The sequence below is a fragment of the Zonotrichia albicollis genome, chromosome 2, assembly GCF_047830755.1.
Source record: "Zonotrichia albicollis isolate bZonAlb1 chromosome 2, bZonAlb1.hap1, whole genome shotgun sequence".
NCBI classification, from domain to species: Eukaryota; Metazoa; Chordata; class Aves; order Passeriformes; family Passerellidae; genus Zonotrichia; species Zonotrichia albicollis.
In genome coordinates this window covers 67,796,170-67,818,347 of record NC_133820.1, presented here as the reverse complement: position 1 = coordinate 67,818,347, position 22,178 = coordinate 67,796,170, and the positions used below count along the sequence as shown (strand labels likewise).

General features: G+C 40.7%; 1 protein-coding gene across 1 annotated transcript; it reads right to left on the bottom strand.

The window, feature by feature from the left end:
• Positions 1 to 2,000: 2,000 nt before the first annotated feature.
• ESD (esterase D) lies at positions 2,001 to 12,722 on the bottom strand. The gene is made up of 9 exons (XM_005482374.3): positions 12,607 to 12,722; positions 11,135 to 11,210; positions 10,085 to 10,173; positions 8,666 to 8,764; positions 5,977 to 6,101; positions 5,534 to 5,653; positions 5,259 to 5,357; positions 3,316 to 3,483; positions 2,001 to 2,225 (listed from the first exon to the last, which is right to left on the bottom strand). Exons 2-9 carry the CDS (start codon positions 11,200 to 11,202, stop codon positions 2,145 to 2,147), a joined length of 849 nt encoding a protein of 282 aa, XP_005482431.1. The 5' UTR covers positions 11,203 to 11,210; positions 12,607 to 12,722; the 3' UTR covers positions 2,001 to 2,144.
• Between the last annotated feature and the right edge of the window lie 9,456 nt (positions 12,723 to 22,178).

Genomic DNA, 22,178 nt, shown 5'->3' with positions numbered 1-22,178 from the left:
AAAAATAGGAATATTGATTTCTGCATCTTGAGGGTAAAAATGCAGGTTTCCTGAGTATTTTTTTACAATGTATATATGGCAACATGAAGCTTTGTAATTATTATTATTTTGAAAATCTTGTTTTTTCATAATTAAAATTTTGTTTTCCTCCTGATAGTGTCTTTCAGTATTTGCTTGAAGTTGGCTGTAAATAAATAGCTCTAAGTATTTTGTAATACAGCTTTTTTTATGCAGTCTTAACCTGTATGGCTAAAAACAGAATCTTCATGATCCTTTGTACAATATTTATATGTGCAATAAAACATGCATGGCAAATCTGTAATACCCTCCACAGTGAACATAATGTATATAGAAAATCTTTACTGTAGTTACAATTAAACTATATTATTTACAGAAACCCTTTAATGCCTATCCCTGTGCCTGATGATTTCCTGTAAAAGACATGGTAGTTGGAGAGTGTAACACTGGAAGTGATGGGTTTGGGGATGGGGGAAGATAATGATGGGATGCAAATAAAGGCATTTTGCAGCTAAAGTGGGCATAAGATCCAGCTGGTAGGATGTTGGGTACCTGGAATGTTCTCCCTGCAGCTTTCCTGCTGCTGTGGTGAAGGCCTCCTGCCAGTCAGTGGCAGTGAATTCTCTGCCCTCTGCTGCCAGGGCCGGGCTGGGCTCAGGGAGAGGGGAGAGACCCTTCCTTCAGCTTGCTCCTGCTCACATTGGTGTATGAGTTGTTCATTTTACTGCTGCAGGGCAGCCTTTTCTCCTCCTGAAATGCAGAGATTGTTCTGCAGCCTTCTGCTTTAGCAAATAAAACCTGAAGATTCCTGTGTGAATCCAAGCAGCAAACGCAGTAAGCTTTTGGCCCTGGGGATAACCCAGTGTGCCAGGGCTGTGCTCAGCTGCTGTGCTCTGCCCCTGGCTGCAGGAACAAGGAGCAGCTCACAGCATCCAGCCTTCTCTTGCCCATGCAGATTTCTGAAGTCAAAGTACAGATTCTCCTAGATTCCAGTTTCTCTAAATGGAGTGTCTTTACCTTAGTGAACAGGTGAGTTTATGGGCTGTCCTTTTTCACATTTGATAGGGGATTTTGGAAGCAGAGGATCCCTCTGCAATAATTTCCTTCTGGAGAGCTCTTGCAATGCACACAGTTGTATCTTCCCAGCCTTCAAAGCTTAATCATAAATTATTAGATGCAAGACTGATATAAATCAATGCATAATTTAAGGCTGTCACCAGCACCTGCCTCCCTGTAACTTAGAATCTAGCAGGAACCAGAGACACAGAAGAGCATTTAGCATTGCCTAAATAGAAACCCATCCTACATCTGTGGTAGCATTTCCTCTGGCAAGGGTGAGCCAAGGTTTGAGCAAGGATTCAGGTCCAGCTGAGCCTGAGAAAGCTGAGTTTACAGTGATTACTCGCAGCTTTCTGGAACAATTTGTGTTCTTGTCCAAGGTAGCTGGCAGAATTATATCACCAAAAGCTATTTTAGATCTACAACTGCCAGGACTAAATTCTGCCGTCTTTTGTAAAATAAGTATACTTTATTTCAGCCATGAGATATTAGATAATTAGACAGCAATTGCTTTTTTCAGATCTATTTAGCAGTTTCTTCTCAGTCCTGTCACATCTAAGATACTACAAGTCTTTCACACTCTAAGAATCAAAGGACAAGTGGAGAAAAAATCCTTTTTAGTACAGACTGCTTCCTTCACAGGTTTTTTAAGTGGTCTTTTCTACAAGTATCATCCATAGAATACTCCAGATCATTTGCTTGATAAGGCACAGGACAGTAAACAACTGTGCACAGCAGGCTTTTGTCTGCATTCTCCACCAGACCTTGTCCTTGGAAGGTATTTACACAGGCAAAACACTTACCACTTCAGATTAATTAAGGAGCTTGATTAGCTGTGCCACTAACAACTTCCTTCCCTATTAAAGGCTGAAGTAAACCCCAGTAATTAATTAGCTGAATGGGCACACTCTAAAGCACACACATCAAATTAAGGGGACTTTTATTTTTCTTAGAAGTACAATCAGAAGAGGCCCATTTTACAAACATTACTTCAGCAAATGATTTTTGTTTAGTTCACCACTATCTCTTGATTCATATTGTCCAGGCAGCACTCGCATCCAAATGGTTCAAGCATTGAGGTATTTTGCGTGGTGTTTGATGTGGTCATTAATAAATGAAGCAATGAAATAATAGCTGTGATCATAGCCCTAGAAAAGAACAACAATAAAGAAATCAGCAGAGAACATACAGCTCATGATAAAGCAATCATGCTAAGCTCTCTTAAAGGAAATGTAATGATTCTCCTGGTTTTATCCATCTTAAGAAATACCTGGAATATATATAAAAATGGCAAGGGATACATAACAGGCCAAGTACAGATGAGCACTAGGAAGCTGAACAAACAGAAAGTCCCTTAACCTGCCCAGACCTGGGCCTGTAAGCTGGAGATGGGTAACAGCAAGGCTCAGCTGCAGAATGAGAGGCAATGTGAGAGAACAGTTGCCTTCACAGGCACTGTTCTGGTAAAACACAGGGGGGATAAAGGAGAACAGAGCCCAGGTCTGAGTTACTGCTCCATCACTGTGCTGAAATGTCACCCTCTGGTCCACAGCCCTACATCAGCACTAACTCTGTCTTTAGGTGCAAGGCTTATGATAAAGCAGAGAGGACAATCCTTCCCTCTCCACAACTGAGCTGCTCACTGGGTCTGGGTGGAAGCTGCCGGTGGCTTACAAAGACTCCACTGCTCTCAGGACAGCCTTGTTCTGGGTCACTGTGCTACAGGTAAGAGCGATGTGAAGCCCTGGGTCTTTACATGAATCTAGGATGTCAAGCCCTGAGTCTTTACATGAATCTAGGATATCAAGCAGTTCCACCCCTTCCCTCATTTACACAAACACATGCAAACTAAATAATGAAGTTTTATGGTAAACACGAAGCCCACAGCACAGATAAGGGGTGCAGCAGAAGGCTGTGTGTCACTTTGGCTGTACAGTGACTGCAATACTCATTACAGTGATTGCTGCTGTGTCTCCACCCGAGCAGGGATCAGCCTGTCCAAGCTGGAAGCACGACGGCACCTAGTGGTGACGCGCGGCTGAGTCGGGTGGGTGATGCACACCTTGATGGCCCACGCGACGACAGGAAAGTGTCACTTCTCACCCTCCTCCTCAAGTGGCCAGGGACAGGCCCACAGTGAGAGCAGGCCTGCCCCCTTACAGACACTCTTCACTGCCTGCTGTGCAGAACCAAAAATCACAAAGAATCTGACGACCGAGCAGTGCAGGAGCAACTTGCCTGCTGCAGCCTGAAGACCACTGGGACTTTCCGCTCGGTGCAGGCAGCGATGAAGTTATCGGGCAGTAACTGGCCTGCAGACAGGAACTGGTCATCTTTGCCTTGGTCAATCAAGATGTCCAGGCGAGCCCCCGAGTAGGACTTCACAAGCTGTGTGGCATCATAGGCCTGCAGAAATCCAAGAGAAATTACCTCAGTTACATGTCTTCCACTGGTTTCAGGTTGTTGACTGCAGGAAAAGAATGGCACAGACAGAGTCCTGGGCAGTGTTACTCAGGACACCAAGCTGCACTTTGGAAGAATGAAAAATCAGGAAAAATCCAGGCAACTGAAAAGTAATACCCATTGCTTTAAAAAGGACAAATGTACGAGCCAGATAACTACCAAGTTGGCAGTTTAACCAAACAGCACTACAGAATGGAAGAGCAGCAATATAGTCAGTACTAATTCACACTGTGCTGCAGAAACTAGATCCTGCTGAAGAAACTTGGTGTATTTATTCTGGCAGCTTAAAGTCAAAATACCAGTGTGGCACAACTAAGCTCATGGGCAGGCATTTAACCTGAAGGCTCCCATGATGATTTGACCAAGAAAATTTGGTTTGACTGAGAAACAAATTAAAAACTCTAAACATATATGTATCAGAATGTAATTAAGATGTGGAACATGTTACCCATGGGGTCCTGTGCTTATTACATGCTCAAAATAAACAACTCCTTTAAAAAGACAGTAAAGTGTTTAAATGCTGTGGAGAAGACTAATCACCAATGGACAGCAAAATCCAAAGTCCTACCCCAAGGCATCAGAGCCATCCTTCCAGGATGCCACCAGATCCAGAAATGACACTGTGATGGAGGTGGGAGCTTGGGCCCAGCCCAGCACTGTGGCCATGGTATCAAGTTGTCCTGAACATATTTACATGGCAGTTTTAAGCCAAAATAGAGAGATCAGAGGTTGTATATCTGTTTCAAAGGCAGATCCAGATCCTTTCAAAGGTATGCTCCTGATGATTACTGTTGATCTATTGGACTAGGTTTGCAGAAGGACTCCAAAACGATTTAAGGGGACAGAAAACAGGTTTTTGGGAGGTTGTTTTATTTTGTTTCACAACAAATCCATTACACTAACTCTAAGCAAGTTTAACTGGTGGTTTCTAAATACACAAACTACTCAATTAACAATTAGCAAAGCAGAGAACACTCTCCAATCCTGTAAAGTTTTAGTCAGCCCTGGAAGTCTTCCTAAGACTTACTTTAATCCAATTTACAAGGGACTGCACTGCAGCTTGTGCTTATTTACAAGGAAATCTGAGTACATGGTCACAATAATCCCTTCTAAGTTAATTATAAAAATACAGTGCAATATTTAAGTTGAGATTAAAAATACTGAAGGGCTGCCCAAATAATGCAGCAACCATGCAGACAAACATTTTTGTGTCTTAGCTATTCACATACAACTACTGATAGCTCCAAATTAAGGTCCTGGAGCTAAAATCTAACTTTGTCTACTTTAATGCTGTTCTGCAGGATACCAATTTCCAAGTGTCTGCCAGGCTCCTCTTGGAGGCCTCCCACAGGCTGCCCCTGCAAGATGTCACGAGGCTCATCAGGCTGAGCAGTTTGCAGCAGTCTCTCTCTTCAGGCTACTACAAAAATACACTGCTCATAATTGTTCTCAGCCCAGACTTTTAAATCTTCATAAAACTGGGAGGAATGTAGTTGATTTGATGAGAGGCCTGTATCTCATTACATTTTCATAAGCACCCTAAGGCAACAGCAATCACTCCTGCCAGAAACAAACAATGTTTTTCTGTGCTTAGGGGTGTAGTAGAACATCAGTGCCAGCTCATGGGCAATCCAAAGTTTTTTTCCAGGCTCCTGCTGTGAGGTATTCACAGATCACTCACTCATCTGTCAGTAAAGAACTGCAGCTGCAACACATACCTCCCATTTGCTTGCATCTGGTCCCAGATATCCACCAAGGGCTTTCTTCCCCCACTGACACTGAATTGGGTTGCAGATAGGAGCAAATGCTGACACAGACTGTTCAGAAAGACAGCAGCAAAAAAATCAAAACTATGTAACAATGAACTGCAGCAAATGAAACTATTTTTACATTTAATGCCCTCAAAGAACTCAGTATTATGTTTTCTTCTGTCACATTTACAGAAATCTATATAAGCATTAGTATACCTCATATAAGCTATAGTTCATCTTACTTTGTACTTCCCAGGATTCTTCAGAGCAAGAATAAGAGCTCCATGACCTCCCATGGAATGCCCAAAAATAGACATCCGTTCAGGGTCAGTTGGAAAATTGGCATTTATTAGTTTAGGCAGCTGTAAAGAAAACAAAAGCTTAATAAAAATGTTAAAGCAACTTGAGTATGTTTAAGAAAAAAGCACACAACTAACCAACTTTTAATGCCACTGAAAGAAAAGGCCAATCTCTGGTTGTAGCCTGACATTTGTAGGCATGGCCTGAAAGCAACGTGAAGGGGAACGTGAAATCAACAGGAAACAGTTCAGCTGATAATAAGTAACTCAAAGTATCTCTATAGAAATCTCCCATAACCTTGTAACACAAGAAGTGGGAATTTCCTATGACTGAGCCACACCCCTTCATCTTACCCAGCAACACCAGAACCCAACAGTCCATTTACCTCATCCTTTATGTAGGAATACATCCTGTAGTTTGTTTTCCAAGGATCTTCAGTTGCATCCACATAAAAACCAGCACCAGTGCCAAAATCCCAACTTTCATCTTCTCCTTCAATATTGCAGCCACCTAGTGTGACAAATCTTTCCTTTACTGCATGTTCAGAATTGGAGAGCCTGCCATACAAATCAGACTCGGGACACAAGTTTCTCAATCACATCTCTACCCCTTCTATTATAAAACAATTCAGATTTTAATTCATTAGTGCAATGTTTCCAAGTGCTATTTCAACACTTTCAAAATTACACTTATATAATACCTACAGATATATCCAATTCTAAAGAGTGTCAGTATCTCCATAAATAGATATAGCATATACATGTCTTCTAAATTATTTCTGTTAAGCTTTGTCCAGTTTACTCAGGAACTTAATCAAAAGTTGGCACTTGTTAATTGGGGCTACCATCTTATTTCAGCCATTAGACCTTTGTGACAAACAGAAGAAAATTTCTTCTTCCCCAGAATGACAGAACCATGTATCACCAAATGGTGTGTCCAAGCCAATTTATGTGCTTTAAATAATGCCTGCTACACCTCCCTTTATAAGATTCTCCAGAAGAATAATTCACTGTTCTTATCATTTCACAAGTCTGCCTTTTCTGCATTTCATTTCTCCCACCTATAATTTCCATGAAACTTACATAATTTCTTCTTTGAATACCTGCAGGATTGTATCCTCTTTTCCAAGGCTACACTTTCCAACTAAATTTGCAAATGTATTCTTGAAAGTCAGTACATCCCACCCAGTCCTCCCTTTGCTTAGTCTGTGACTGACCAGCCTGGTCTGCAGAGCCTAATGTAATAGTTCAAGGTATATGTGAGAGGAATGTTTTGGGGAAAGAGAGGCCATTATTTCCTACCTATTATTTTACAATCAGATTACACTGCAAACCCACGTGTAACTCAGCAGTCCCTCACAATTTGTGCAGAGATGGCTGCTACCCTCCCACAGTGTGAAATCAGGTTTGTATAAGGATCAAAGCTGACTTTGCTCCAGTGACATGCCCTTGGACACTGAGTGATTCTGTAACTTAACAGTCCAGCAATCACAGGGACTGGGGTGCTTAAACATGTTGGATGTAAGAAGTCTGTCTTCAGTACCTCGGAGATGGACAGAAACCCAGGAAGTCCTGACAGGCAATAAAGGCATAGTGCTCATTATGCTAAAAAAACTTCCAGGAAGCCTTGAAAAACAGAAATTTGAAAAGGAATCTGCACAACATTGCTCAGTATACCTGTCTGGAAAAACAAAACCCTACAAAGTAGGAAAAGTGAAATCTGTCAAGGCCTGACTGAGGGTCTGTAATGACAAGTATTTAATGATTTCATGCAGTCTTTTTCCCCATCCAGATACATGTCCTGGCTCTTGGAAGGTAATTCTCCTGCACTACATAATTAAAATGCATATGTAAGCATTTTCAATACCTCTCAGCTCATGATTATATTTTAATTGCTTTTCACTTGTTTCTCCAAACAGCTCAAACTGACTTAAGAACATCTGGGGTCTCTGAGCTAAAATTTAAGGGTATCATATGAAGCTCATACCAAAACTCATTTAAATAGTAGAGCAATCCTTATCAGTCATTAGGCTAAAAGGCAAAAGAGAAGCTGCCACAAGGGACTTAAAAGAAATTGGACAAAGCAATGACCTATGCAAAGGCAGTTACACATTGATAGAGACAATTTACACAGATACTACCAAAAACAAGTTCCAGTCCAACTACCCAATATGAATAAAGCAAAGGTTAGTTGCCCATCTCTAGCCTGCAGCAAATAGCAACAACAAAGTGTGAAGTTCATTCATTCACAAATTTTGCTCTTCTCTCCCTCTTCTTCATTAGAAGCATGTATTTACATTCTTTGACCTAACACAACTTCAAAACCTAGATGTAAAAAATACTTTATGGAAAGAACATCACTTCTTTCCCATACTGCCTACACTCAGATGTAATCCATTAAAGCTTGGGAAATAGTAGAAAGCTGACAGCTTTGTTTACAGCACCCATGAGACTGTGGCAGAATCCAACAAACCCAAAACAGTGAATCCCCGCTATTTCCAATAACTGCAGATCCACCATTTTCAGATTTCCCATACCATAAACTCAGCCTTATACAAATAATAGCACATAATTTAAAAAATCCATTCACCAGTAGTCTGTTGTAGCTGCAGGCGAAAAGGGTTTCTAGTTTGCTTTTGAAGTATTGTAATCCTCTGAAGGCATATATTTAATTTGCTTTAGAAAAGAAAATGCAATTAAGAGCAAGCATTGCATCTTTGTGTGGCAACACAGTTCTGCAGGTTTTATAGGGTCTCAGCAAGGCACACAAAATGTCAGCAAGAATTCTAACAAGACACATTTGTTGTTTCACTTTTCTTCCCTCTCCTTGTCTGTGCTGAACTCTAGAGCCCCTCTGTTCTTTTTTTAGTGCCACAAAAAAAATTCCAATGTCAAACCCTCACTGCCCCATTATGAAAAACATATACAATGCAATCTAGTGAGCAATGCAGTGTGCAGAGGTCAATTCTGACTCGGGTGGGCAACACACATTTCAGCACACTGCAGCACTCCTTTCTCTGAGGACAGAAGTGCCCTTCAGTGTCATGACTGCCAGCATTCTCTTGTAGAACTCACGTGGGCTGGTGTCCGGTGCCACCACAATGAGGCCGTGCTCGGCTGCCGCCTGCTGGAACGCGGCTTTCGTTATGAAATTCTGTTCTGTGCAGGTCAGCCCTAGGGAAATAAAAACATCCTCGGTTTACCCACTGCTCGTGGCATTCTGGTTTCAAAACTCTTTGACAGAAAAGGTTTTAGTGCTTTCCAGCACTGTGCATTTAAACCCACTGACCACAGGCATTTGCTAAGGCTGACACTGGTAACTTCTGACCCCTCATCCTCCAACTACATTTTGCTTCGTACTGTCATCCCAGCTGTTTGCATTACAGAGCCACACATGTGGTCTGACAAATTCTACATACTTTAGACAGGATAAAGGACTCATAAGCACCCTGGCTCCAAAAGCCACAGCAATACATGTATTTTCCACAGCAGCAGGTCCAAATAAACTCCACGTACAATTAAATTATATTTCACACCAATATTTCAATTTTGCTTCACTATGCAAATTGAGAGGAATTAATGAGTCTAGTTTTCTCTGAGGCCAAGTTGCAGTAACCTAATCTGACTGATATATTGCCCAAGATAATACAGTTTACATTCAATGAAATAAACGTGCTGCATGGCTTAGACTTCTTTGGACAATTTTGATGTTCCTAACTTCAAATATAAACATTTTTACCCAGCCCACTGGCATGACACAAATCAGACCCACCAGCTATTTTGTGACAAGGAACACAAGTCTCCACACTAACAGTCCTGGTGTCCAACTTTCTAAACACAAGTCTCAATAAAGCAACTCCTCAAATTACAGAACAGAGTTTCTGCTTTTTATTTTGAACAAAAGACAAGAGAAATCAATTAATTAATTTTTGATGAGACAACTTCACACCTGCTGCACAAGCCTCTTCAGCCCCTGGCCCTTTCTGATCCCATAAGTTTACTTCCCACCAGACATGCCTGTGCTAAGGCAGCTGACAGCACCTCTCTTTCCAAGTTCATCAGTTCCTTCCTGCAAAGTTGTACTGGGGACAAGGTAGAGAGCACAGGACAAACGTGCTGGCTTCCATGGGCTCTTTGCACATCCCTACTCTGTCAGCTGAAGCAGTTTTTAAAAACAAAAGAGAGCAGGAGGTGTCCCAACGGGAAGGCCTTACAGGAGAACCTTTATAGACACACTTTGGAACTAAAGGTAGGAACATTTTAGAACAAAAGGGTAGAACACTTTGAGCATTTTAGAACACAACCTGGTAGGCTATCCCCAAGCTGCATTCTGATTTATCACAGCACACTCAAGCTAAGTGTGCCTTCCAGAAGATGAGCTTCTGTAGAATCCAAGAGCTGCCACTGCAGCACCTCTACATTAAGTTTTCTGCAACTGTAGTGCAGTAGTTTAAAAATTGTATTTTTTAAGTTACTAAGACTCATGTTACTTACCCGAGAGCCAATACAGCACAGGACACTTCCCAGTTTCAGCTTTTGGAGGCAAGTAGATTCCAAATTTCATTTTGCATTTTAGCTCTGCACTGTATTAATAAAATATTCCTTGTTATCACCACTACTTAATTAACAAAATCATTATCATTAAAAAAAGGAATCAGTGGACTAGTGCATTTCATTGAAAGGCAGATCTGGTCAGTGAACTGTAACAACTAAGTTAAAGGAAGGGAAAATCAATTTTTAAGCTCAGCCTCACATTCTAGATTTGGCAACAGCTAATTTTTCAACCTTGTTCTGAATATACTTAAAACAGAAACTTACAAAAGTCTGCTAAGCCACATTTTCACAGTGCTGCTAACTGAGAACAGGTTGAAAATCGAATTTTGAATCCCAGCAATATTTAGCTTGAGCTTTGGCAATCAAATTGCAAAGCAATTTTTACTGAAGAACATATCCACATATCCATACGAGTTGCACAACATAAAAAGCACAGTATGTGCCAGCAAGGGAGGTTTTCAATTTACTAAGTCTAACAAGTCTAAGACCAATTAGTTGCTCAATTAATGCTAAAGCCTAAAACTATCAATAAACTCGTATCTAAGCACAGCTGATGGTTTTATTTTTATTTGGATCAAAATTTTTTAAAAGCTTGGGCTTTTTATACACCTTCAATAAACAAGAATCTATTCACTGAGTCACTGCTCACAGCACTTTCCCAGAGTGCACAGAAGTAAGAGACCCAGTAGCAAGTGGAACTTTGCAAACACAACTCTGTGCTGCAAACAGGACAACCCAAAGTAACCAAGCTCCATTTCCAAAGGTAAAAGTACCAGCTTCCCACCTCAGCTCTGCAGCACTAAATATACTAGATTATGTTAAACATTAACACAGAAATTCAAGAGCACAGCCAAAGCAGCAGTAGACATTATTCCTGACTGAAATATGGATATTAGTGAGAGCATGCTGTTTTCCTGCAGACTGAAAACACCGACAGCAATGGATTCACTGCCCCAAGCTAAACATCTTGATTGCTTTAGTGGTGTTTACCTGTCATGTTCAAACACCTTCTGGAAACCTTCAAAGCATTTGTTGCTGGAAACCTGTTTCAGTGCCATGATTTTAACTGGAGGGGAAAAAAAAAGCAAAACAAAAAAAGAAGAAAGTTAAATTTCAAAATAAAACAATCCTGGTCTTAGAATTTTTGAGAACAGAAGAGTTGAATACAACTTGTAGTATCTTTGCTTAATGTTACTGTTTCTCAGAATTTCATGCACACACTTTCATTAATCTTTCATTAACTTTCTATTTCCCCACAAAAAAGGGACAGGGGAGGCTGAACTCTTGTGGGCAGAATAGGCAAAGCCTACCTGCTTTCCTACAGACCCACATCTCCAATGACCTTTTCCTCAACACTAACTGCGGCTTGCTCTTCAGCTACCAAACATGCATTCCTGTGTGCTGTGGTTAAACTGGACCTCCCTGGGCCAGGCTGTTACTTCCACAATTACCAGGCAGGAAAAGAACCTTCTTTTGCGTGTGACAGTATCCAGCGATGAACTGCCACAATACTGAGCCTTATTCTCATCTTTGATGGAAGTTAATTACCACATTCTAACAGCCTGTGGGACAGCAGAAACAGCGGAGCAGAAGGCTTATTTCCACAGCAAACAGTACGAAAAATACAAGCAAAGGAGAGCCATGGCAGTTTTAGAACAGCTGGTAGTGCAGGTGTGCTACAGAAACAAGGGAAGGCTGACACAAAAGTGGTCAGTGTCAGCTTGCATGGGGCAGTAAGGCCAAGCAGGGAGCTGAAAGGTGAACAGACTGCAGGGTGACAGAATTGCAGAATATTCCGAGTCAGGAAGGGACGCCCGGGGATCATCAAGTCCAGCTCCCGGCCCTGCCCAGGACTATCCCCAAGAGTCACACCATGTGCCTGAGAGCACTGTGGAAATGCTTCCTGAACTCTGTCAGGCTGGTGCTGTGACCACTTCCCTGGAGAGCTGCTCCAGTGCCCAGCCACCCTTTGGGAGAAGAACCTTTTCCTTCACACCTAAACTTGCTCTGACACAACTTCAGGCCATTCCCGCGGGTCCTGTCACCGGCACACAAGAAAATCCTGAGGGGAGCCCCGGTAACATCAGACCAGGTGTCAATGTCAAAACAAGCGTCCCATCCCTCACCCCTGCGCGCTCCTACGGGGCACCGGGCAAGGAGAACCACGCAGCACGGAGAGCCCTCGGGGACTCAGCGTTGTCCCCACAGGGCTGGGCCCGAGGGCCGCCCGCCCGGCAGCGCCTCACCGCCATGGCACGGAGCGCCGGCAGGGCCCGGGCCCGCCTCGGGACGCCCTTTTCCCCACAGCCGGCCCTGCCCGCCGCTCCACAGCGCTCCCCTGTGCCCCCATTGCCGCCCTCCCGCCTGCGCCAGCCCGCATGGCCCAGGCGCTGCCGCCGTCGCCTCCCCGCCCTCCCGGCCCGTTCCCGTTGCCATTCCCGGTGCCATTCCCGCTGCCTTACCGCGGCAGAGTGCCGGGAAGGGGCGGCCCTGTGTGGAGGCGGCTCCTCCTCCCGCCCCGGGGCCGGCCCGCACCGCCCCCGCCCGCCATGGCCGTGCCGGGGCCGGCCTCCCTCGGGGTCGCGACGCGTCAGAACACGCGTAAACATTTTACTGAAAACGGGTGCTGTGAAAAATGCGTATTTTGTGATTGGCTTTTCGCAAACATTAAAATGAATATTATATGTGTTATGTTAGAAAGTTATGCTGCATTAATTTTCTTAAGTACTGTGTTAAATATAGTTTTCGGTTGTAACATAATTTTAAAATAGAAACTGTGTATGTGAGATGTTTTTTAAAGAAAAGAATGAGGTATTCGCACCAGATAGCAGCCACAGGACACCTAAATCTCTCAGAGAAAGAGAATTTATTGCTCCATTATCAGAAGAAACTTCTTCCTGTCTCGATCAGCTGTGAAGACGGCATTAGGATTAAGAGAAAGAAATTGACACTGACAAGACAGAATCCTGTGTTTGAATGGAATTTATGCATCATGTATGAGGTGTATGAGTGTGCAACAAGCTATTGCTTTTAAGGGTTAATCCTCTGTTAACGTGTATCCTTTTTCAGGCTTATTTTGCCCAGAAAAAAGGTACCCGGACCGTCCATAACTCTTTGTTCTTATTGTCTCATATTGTCCAAATTTTTATTACTCTAAGTATATTACTATTTTTATAACCATTTTATTACTATTAAACTTTTAAAATTCTAAAACCAAGTAATTGGTGTTTTTCACAGTTGCTTTATGATGTTTGGTCTTTATATACTTTGAAGTCTAATCAAGAAAGGAGATTTAATCCGTGAAACAGCAGTGAACAAGCTCTAATTGATGTCCAGGTGCTAGAAAGACAAATTGCTTGTCAGTAGAATTGCCTTGTTAAATTTTAGGTCTTGACATGTTTCAGTGGAGAGGTTAGCAACCTAGGGAGAGGTTAGCAAAGCTTGGGGACAGGGATGTGCTGCTGATAGTGAGCACAAAGAACGCAGAATTCACAGGCCACAAAGACATTTGGCAGAACTCCTAGGACAGGGAAGAAAATAACAAAGAAAACTCATTAACTGTGCTGAAATCAGCTCTAATTGGGTAGAAAATAATTCTGATGGGGAGATTGCAACCATTGGCTCGCAACCCACTGACTCAAGAAATGCACCAGAGAATCCATAATAGTGAACTACTCAAAGCAGCCTTTGTGTTCCTGTCATGGTCCTTTGACCATTTCAAGGCGGAAAAGAAGTTGCTGAAGTGGCCTGAGCTGGGATCACTGCATTGTTGCCTTGCAAATGTTTTACTTCTCAGGATTTCAGAGTTCTTCATAGCAGGTGCCACCAGACAAACTGCTGATTTTATAATAAATCCAAGTTCTAGTGTGGTTACACTTTACCTGCAAGATCACAATATAACAAAGATATTTGGCAGTGCTTCCATCTTATTCATAACCCAAATGATCCCACTTTGTGCTGGGCTTTTATTATTTATTTCTTTAATTTTAAATTTATTAATTTACAGCTAAACATGCCTATCAGTTGTCAAAAAATGTCCTCAGCAAAGCTTCCTCCTACTTTGTAGTCTTGTATCACGTACTGCTTTGGCAGTAACTATTTTTGCCTATAACATTTTCCAGCCTTGACTTTTCCAATTCCTTTTATATTATTGAATCCTAATTCTAGCAATGCACAAGTTGTGACAATTTTGTCCCCCCACTTCTTTCCATTCTTCCCCAGCAGATCCATTTGGACCACAGCTACTGGACCCCAAATCTGGGCCTTGCATCCTGTCTTTCAGAGCAATTTTCCTATTCTGCCTCTGTACTTGGATGTAGTTGGTACAAATAGTCTGTCTCTGAGCTGTTTAAACCTCCTCATCTCAACTTTTCTTTTTCAAGCTGTGTTTAAATTGCAATCAATCAAATTAAATTATGTACTTAAGTACTCTTCAGGTTGTTCCTTCCATTTCTATGTGTGCATTTCGTAGCTCCCTAAATGTCTCTCACTAGCAAGAAAATGCCCAGTTAGTTATTTGAACTGAACTGTAGCCAGTCTGTTTTCTATCTTATATACATTATGTTGTTATGTTAGATGTGTTATGTTGTTACACACATCTCATTTTCCCTGGTACCTGCAATTGTTTTTATGTATTTATCTACTGTCAGTATGAAATCTGCCTATCTCAGGCAGTGATACTGATCAGATTTTGATGTGTTTGAGCTCTTCCTATCCAAGTGCATTAAATAACCTCTGACCTATTTACTCCCATTTCAGAGTGACCGTTCAGAAGGGTTCACCTGAGAGCTTGCTGATGAGTTTCCCTGGCCTCCCCACATCTCTGTGTGAAGATGTATGCATTATTTTTATGACTTTTCAGTCAAAACTGGCTGAACATAAATGCATAGGTAAATGATGCAAGGGCTGTGTCTCAGCCCTTCAGAGAGCTGCTTTCATGGCACAGAGCTGACACACCAGGATAGTGTTAAGAACAGTGTAAGGCAGAGGGAGCCAAGATGGTGCAGTCTCTTCTGTGCTGAGGTATAGATCTTTCTAGTATCTTTGGTTATGGACATTTGTTTGACCTCAATTCCATTTCTGGATCCTATCAGACAGCACCTGCAATTCTCACCTGTGAATTCATTTTGTTTGCATTCTGCCTATCATTTCAGATTCTCTAAAAAATACCAAATGTGAAAGAAGCTTCCTTTCCTTTGTCATTAAAAGGTTTCTTGTTGCCAGGCTTGCAAGGGTTCCTCAGGGATGAAGAGATAGATGAGAATCTTGACTCCATGATCAGAAGGCTGGATTTATTAATTTATGATATATGTTACATTATGACTATGCTAATAGGAATAGAGAGAAAAGTTCAGAAGCTTGCTATGCTAAGAATAGAAAAGGAATGAAATAAACAAAGGAGCTCTCTCTGATTCTCCCAGAGAGAGCTTGGTCTCTGATTGGCCCTTAATTGTAAACATGGAACATGGGCCAATCACAGGTGCACCTGTTGCATTCCACAGCATCAGATAACCACTGTTTACATTCTCTTTCTGGGGCCTCAGCTTCCCAGAAGAGGGAAAAATCCTGAAGAAAGGATTTTTCACAAAAGATGTCTGTTACTGTTTCTCATATGGTACAGCAGGGCAACCAGAAGAAATTAGGATATTAAAATAAAAGAATGAGAGATACTCACTTTGGAAAATATTTTGGCTTATGTACTCTTGCTTTATTATATTTCAACACAGCACATACTGTTCCAACATACTTTCTGTATGTTCCCCCTGCACAGACAGTGCTTTCTACCTTCTTACTACTGATCTTATCCAGTGGTGAGATATGATTTCTCATCATCCACCTAGAATTTCTCTTGGTATCAGTAAGAAAGTCTTTGCATTCTGTCAGAAAGGTCTTTGCCTTTTCACCATCTTTTCTGTACTTGGGGAAACATTACATTAGCTTCAACACTCCCAAACACATTTTTTGTGAAGCTTCCAGCAAGAAATTTCCACATTGCAGCCAAGCAGCTTGTATGTCTGTAAGCTTATGGCACCAAATTTTTCCTTTCCCATTTTCTTTGCAGTAAGTGCAGTCTTTCCCTCAGCCATGCATCTGGCAACACACTTTTCTAATGTTCTAATACTTTTTGTGGCAGTCTGAATTCAGAGTGGTGGTTGCTAACTTCCTCCTGCCTGCTTTTCAGTAATTTTTTCTCAACTTTTTGCATGTGATCTCCTCATCACTTTGGTTATTCAGAGCTCTGAATTCACATTTCACTGTTGACTTTGCCAAGAGATTATTTGTTTGATGTTCTTTTCTGTAAAGAACTTATCCAGTATTCTTTTTAGCAATTGTTTATAATTAAGTATTTAAGAATTCTAATATGATATTTGTCTAAATTATCTTAAGCTGTTTTATGCCATGCTATCAGTCCTTTTCAAGAAACATATGCTGGCAACAGTATCATCCCTCAGCATATTTCATGCTGGCTGTATTGACACAACCTGTTTCAAGTCTTTAGCTTTTCAAGGGAGAAAGTTTGCACAGGGAAAGGGAGAATTTTCTGCACAATGTATTGTTATTCATTATCTTTATTATTTCCCCTTCCTTCTACATCCTATCTTTTACCTTTTATTCCTAGACGGAAGTTAGATCTGAGCTTCTTTTCTTTCTTTCCTACACATCCTCACTTTCTTTATTTGTGTACACTGAGGGCTTTTTTCTGCTTTGCTCTAATTCTTGGTTTCATTATTTCCTTTCTGCTCATTAGTGTGTCGTTTGAGTCCCTAGGTATTTTGGGGACACAGCATTGTCCTTTGGTCTTGTTTGCACTGTCATCCCGGTTACATAGCTCCCCTAGCTCCTCTTTCACTTGGCTTTACCTTGGATTGGTGCTCCCTAAATGCACTGGGGGTGAGGAATAGCCTCAATAGCTCTGAGGCTGCCATGAGGCTGAGCATGTTCATAAATTCTCTTTGCAGAGACGCTGTGGAAATATATGCACAGAAGTTTTGCAGTTGCAGAAACAAGTAATTTGTGATAAGAACATAGAAGTAGTAATGTTTTTTGAAAAATTCTTTGTCCCTGGAGCGGTTAAAGCACTGACAACTTTTCTAAGGGAAAAAACCACCCAATCATGCTTCTTTTATTACAGTAATGTAAGAAATATTAATAATATTTTCTAATCACTTCCAAAAAATGGAAAATTAAACACATTGCAACTGGTATTAAATCAAGTGAGGAATATGCTCCTGATAATTCTGACAGAAAGTATCTTCCTCTTAATGTGTTACAATTAAAAATGAAGAAGTCTTCTTTTTTCATAGTAAATAAATTGCACATTTTTGTATTATGTCTTTTGTTTTCTATTTCTTTCTAGTACAGATTAATTTTGAATCTATGAAGAGTCTGCTTGTTTGAGAAATTTTTCTACATACAGTTTTAAATATTTCATGTATTTACTGAACCCTTGAGGCTGGTATTTTGAATTCAGATATTCAAGTACACTTTGATTATAGTTGCAGCTAAGGAAAGATATTGGCTGACAGGAATGTAATCGTGAAGGTCTGATTTAGCAAATGCCAAAGGACAAGTTTAAATTCACTTTAAGCCAATAAATAATATAGTGCAACATTAGGGCTTGTATTATTAATGGGAGCTGCTAGGAGAGGTGGAGGCATAAATTCCATTTGTTTGGGCTTGTGGTTGTCATTCCAAGGGAGACAGGCTTTTCTTTACGTCTTATGGAATAAGTTAAGATCAGCAACACCAGCTGGCATGCCTTGATCCCTACATGAGCCTTGAAGATTACATCTTTCTTGGTCTTGGTGGACAGTTCAGGCCACAGACTTGAAGTCATTTATGAAAATCAGGGTCAAAGTAGCAGAAGGAGCTTTCATGTATATCATAAATTCTTCCTGTGAGGATTATTTAAATCTATTATCTATAATGAGGTAAGACAGAGAGTCATGCAAAATTACAAGAAAAGATTACTTTAGAGAGCATGGCTTTTAGAAAAGCTGAGGAAAAGAGTAATTTATTGCTGTCAAAGATGAGTATGGTAACATGCCTACATGGCTTTTGGAACAACTGGCCTCATCCCCAGCAGAGAAGCAGAGAGAATATTTTTCAATAATATATATGATTCCTAGAGGGAGTACAGGCAATGAAAGGGTCAGAAGATTCCAAACATCATTTAAGACAAAAAAGTAGATTATTATATTGCTCAAAGGCCATTGGCAAAGAACTTTGCCAATTGTTTGTATGATTTAAAGAAAAGTCTTCTGAAAGTTTAAAAATAAAGAATAAATCTTAAAGGGAAAACAAGTTTTCAATCACCAATATAGAGATTATTTAGTTAGTGTCTAGAAGTGTCTAAATTAGTGTCCAAAAGATCAAGAAAACTAAGGGCAAGTCAGCCTTACCACCACTCTCAGGAAAGTATTGGGACAAATCCTCTTGGGAGCCATTTCCAGGTATACAGAGAAGAAGGTGAATAGGAATAGCCAACATGGATTTACCAAGAGCACAGCACACCTGACCAGTCTAGTTACCTTCTGAATAGAATTCTGCATCAACAGAAAAAGCAGGAGCAGTGGAAGTTGTATACATTATCAAGGGCTTGGAAAGACCTTCTAATAGGTCTCCTTTAAAAAGATTGGAGAAATAAGGTGGGTGGAAAATTGGCTTCATTGCTGGGCTCAGGGAGTATTGATCAGCTGCCAGAGTCCAGCTGCCAGAGTGACACTCCTCAGGGATTGATACAATGGACAGGACTGTTTAGTGTCTTTATTAGTGACCTGGGTGATGAGATGGAGGACAGTCTGAGATTGTAGGTAAGAAAAAGCCATTCCCTGCAGTAACAAAGATAAAGAGAGAAGGATAATAGATCTTTAGGAAAAGAGGAGACTTCAGTTTAGAAATATATTCTGGAATTCTGGGAAAAAAAATCTAAGTTGCAGTGAGGAAGGGACTATTGATAATATAGGTCGCTATTGATAATACAGCTCATTGAAAGAAAAGGAAAGAGCTTATTGCTATTGACAGTGACAGGTCCACAGTGCAAAGCACTGTAGAAAAACCTATTGAAGCAAACCTTCTCACTTGAAGGGTTCACTGTCTGCAAGACAAGAAGGGAGGAAAAATAATTTCTAAACTTCTCATGTAGAGAACAGAAATATTGACTTCCAGAGTGCTGCCATGGTGATTATGCTTCTGTGGAAACTTCAACCTTTATTTTATGCATAGTTATAGGTAGCAATTCCAAAAATTTTGGTGGTGTAACTGTGTGACTAGTCTTCTTCTGAATCCTGAGATTTTCTGCCTTGTTTTACCAGGAATAGTTCCATCTTTCAAAAGAATTTCTGAAGTAGGTATCCTTCCTTGGATGAATTTTCAGGTCCTGTGTGCTGTTTTCTACACAGTAAAACACTTTTTTTTCTTGTGGGAATTATCAAAGTGGAATTTTAGGATAATCTGTCTTCCTTTGGGTCATTCAGGGTCTCACAACTGCTGTACTTCATCTTGGGAAGTGCCTTTATAAACCACTTTTGACCCAGATTTTTACTAGTTCTACAAACCTAAAGGAAGTAAACCTGGCCTAAATTATTTCAAACACATAAATCTCAATTGCAATAACTCTGCATTGCTAGTTTTTTTTTCTTTTATGGGTCAATAAGAACTGCAGATTTCCAGATGTGTGTTTGAAATCTGTTTTCACTAGCATTGGAAAGTAGAGGTTTATGGGAAGGGGACCTTCATCCATGGCTTTTAAGTTCTGGATTCTGTTCCTAGTTTACTGAGTGGCTTCTTTTGCTGATTTTATCTCACTGTACCTCAGTTGCCCATCAGCAAACAAGTCCCCAGCAACAGTTGTCTCTTCCTGAAAACAGTTGTAAGAATAAATAAAAGTGGATGTAGTCTGATGGTGACTGCAGTAATCTGTTTAACTTGCTTCTTTCCCCATTTTTATCCTTAGGTAAAGATCTGTAAGATGAAACCTCCCTTAATATGCCACAGTATACTCCTCTTTCATCAGCCACTGGCTTCTTGGGCAGATCAGAAGAATCTGAATCAGAATCTTTTTACCTTCTCCCAGAAGGGAGAATGGGTTCCTTAAAATACCCATTCAGCAAAGAAGCTATTTCCCCTCTAGGATCCCCAATGTGACTGTCTATAGTCCCCTTAAAGGGGGAAAAATATTCCCTATACCTATGTCCAGGCTTAGACTTAGCCCCATAAGCCCCAAGTATTTAGTTTTGAAAAGCAAAGTTATGTGGCCACATTACATCTGCTGTTAGTTGGGAATGGAGCTATTTTATACTTGTGGGATTTGAAGTCTGGGATTCTCTTCAGTAGGTAATTCTAAAGGGTGATTCTTTCCACTTACTTAAAATACTGATTTTAGGCTGCATCTCTTTCTCTATTGCCTCTAGGAGCTGGCTCAACTGGCTTAGGTCTGGACGTTTAACTTGGAGTCATCAGCAGTTCTAAATGACTCCATGAAAAAATAACTTTTCCAATTTGCAGACTTTTTGCTTTTTCTGCAAAGAGGCATGGATCACCCCAAACATCTTTGTCATTTCAAATTATTCAGCAGCAGAGACTTTACAAAACAAGCAGGTTGTAAATTTGACTGGAAACTCAGCAACCATCGTTTTAACTACTGATTTATTTGCTTCCATTTGCTGTGGCAGTTGTGTGGTTGCAGAAATACCGTTTATACTGCTGGGTTCTTGAGAGCTGTGAAGAAGTGTTTAAGGATTCTGGGACTCTCAATCTCTTCTGTTGCTACAGAACACTTACAATGTAACAGGAAGAATAAAAGTGAACTAACAAAATGCTAATATTTGCATTGCGTGTGAATTATGACCTGAGAATTTGCAAATTAACTCTTTGAGGTTTTTTTTAATGTCAATTGCAAAGGCACTAGCAGAAATATTTATGGAAGAGCCGGTATCCTGCCTTCACAGTGAAAACTGATGATAATTGCAGGAAACTGTCTTAACTTTTGGGTTTGTTTTTTTTTTTTTGAGCCTTTCATAAGGGACTATGTTGATGCATATGCAATGCTGACTCCTTTCAGAGAATACATTTGTAGGTGGAACTCAGTTCCTTTCCTAACATCTTTGCTTCTCTGTCTTGAAGTGCCATATTGATAAACTAAATATATTCTCTTTCAACGATCAGTGCAAATTATGTAGAAGCAGGTAAATCTGGCAGGAAGTTTTCCAAAGAACATAAAAAATTATGATACACTGGAGCCTACATACAGAGGTATAGTAGTACTGGGGTAAAACTTAGTGGATTTGCTGTTCAGGGATCTTATCTGGTACATTTCACCGTACCACCATATGTCACATATTTACAGCTAAAACAATCTGATTCCTTATGTCTGATAGCTTCTGAAAAATACAGCTTTGTATGCTTTTTTTTGCTACACACTATAAAGCTCAATGAAATCTTAAGATGAGAGCAAGGTTTTGAAGGGGTTGTTATTAACAGCTGTACTGCTTTGATATGCATTGCCATTGCAAACAAGAGCCTGCTTGCTGTAAGATCAGTTGGAGGGATAAATTTATTTTGATTTTAAGACAGGGAAAATGAAAACTATTAAAAAAAACCTATTAAAATGAAAACTATGAAAATGAAAACTATTAAAAAAAACTATTAAAAAAAAACTATTAAAATCCACTTGAGGTTCTTATTTAAATGCTCTTTGTGAAAGAAAATACGGACAATAGATGGCACTGTGGTTCTGTGACCCGGGGTTACTTCTGTCTGTAGCGGTGCCACGCTTCTTTTGCTGCTCTGGCAGTGGGGCTGACCCGGGCTGGACACCAGGTATCCCCCAAACTCCCACTGCTCTCCTCAGCCACGCAGGGCAGAGGAAACACAAGGAAAACTTCGTGGGTCGAGATAAGGGGAGGAAGAAGTCACTCATCAATTACTGTCATGGGTGAAACAGACTTGGCTTAGGGAAATTAGTTTAATTTATTATCAAACAAATTAGAATAGTCTAATGAGATATAAAAGCTAAATCTTAAAACAGCTTCAC

Coding starts and splice junctions, on each gene's coding strand:
- ESD (XM_005482374.3), bottom strand. CDS start 11,202: ATGGCACTGAAACAGGTTTCCAGCAACAAATGCTTTGAAGGTTTCCAG. Junction 10,174..11,134: donor AAGGTGTTTGAACATGACAG/GTAAACACCACT, acceptor TTATTAATACAG/TGCAGAGCTAAAATGCAAAA. Junction 6,102..8,665: donor GGCACCGGACACCAGCCCAC/GTGAGTTCTACA, acceptor TTGTCACACTAG/GTGGCTGCAATATTGAAGGA.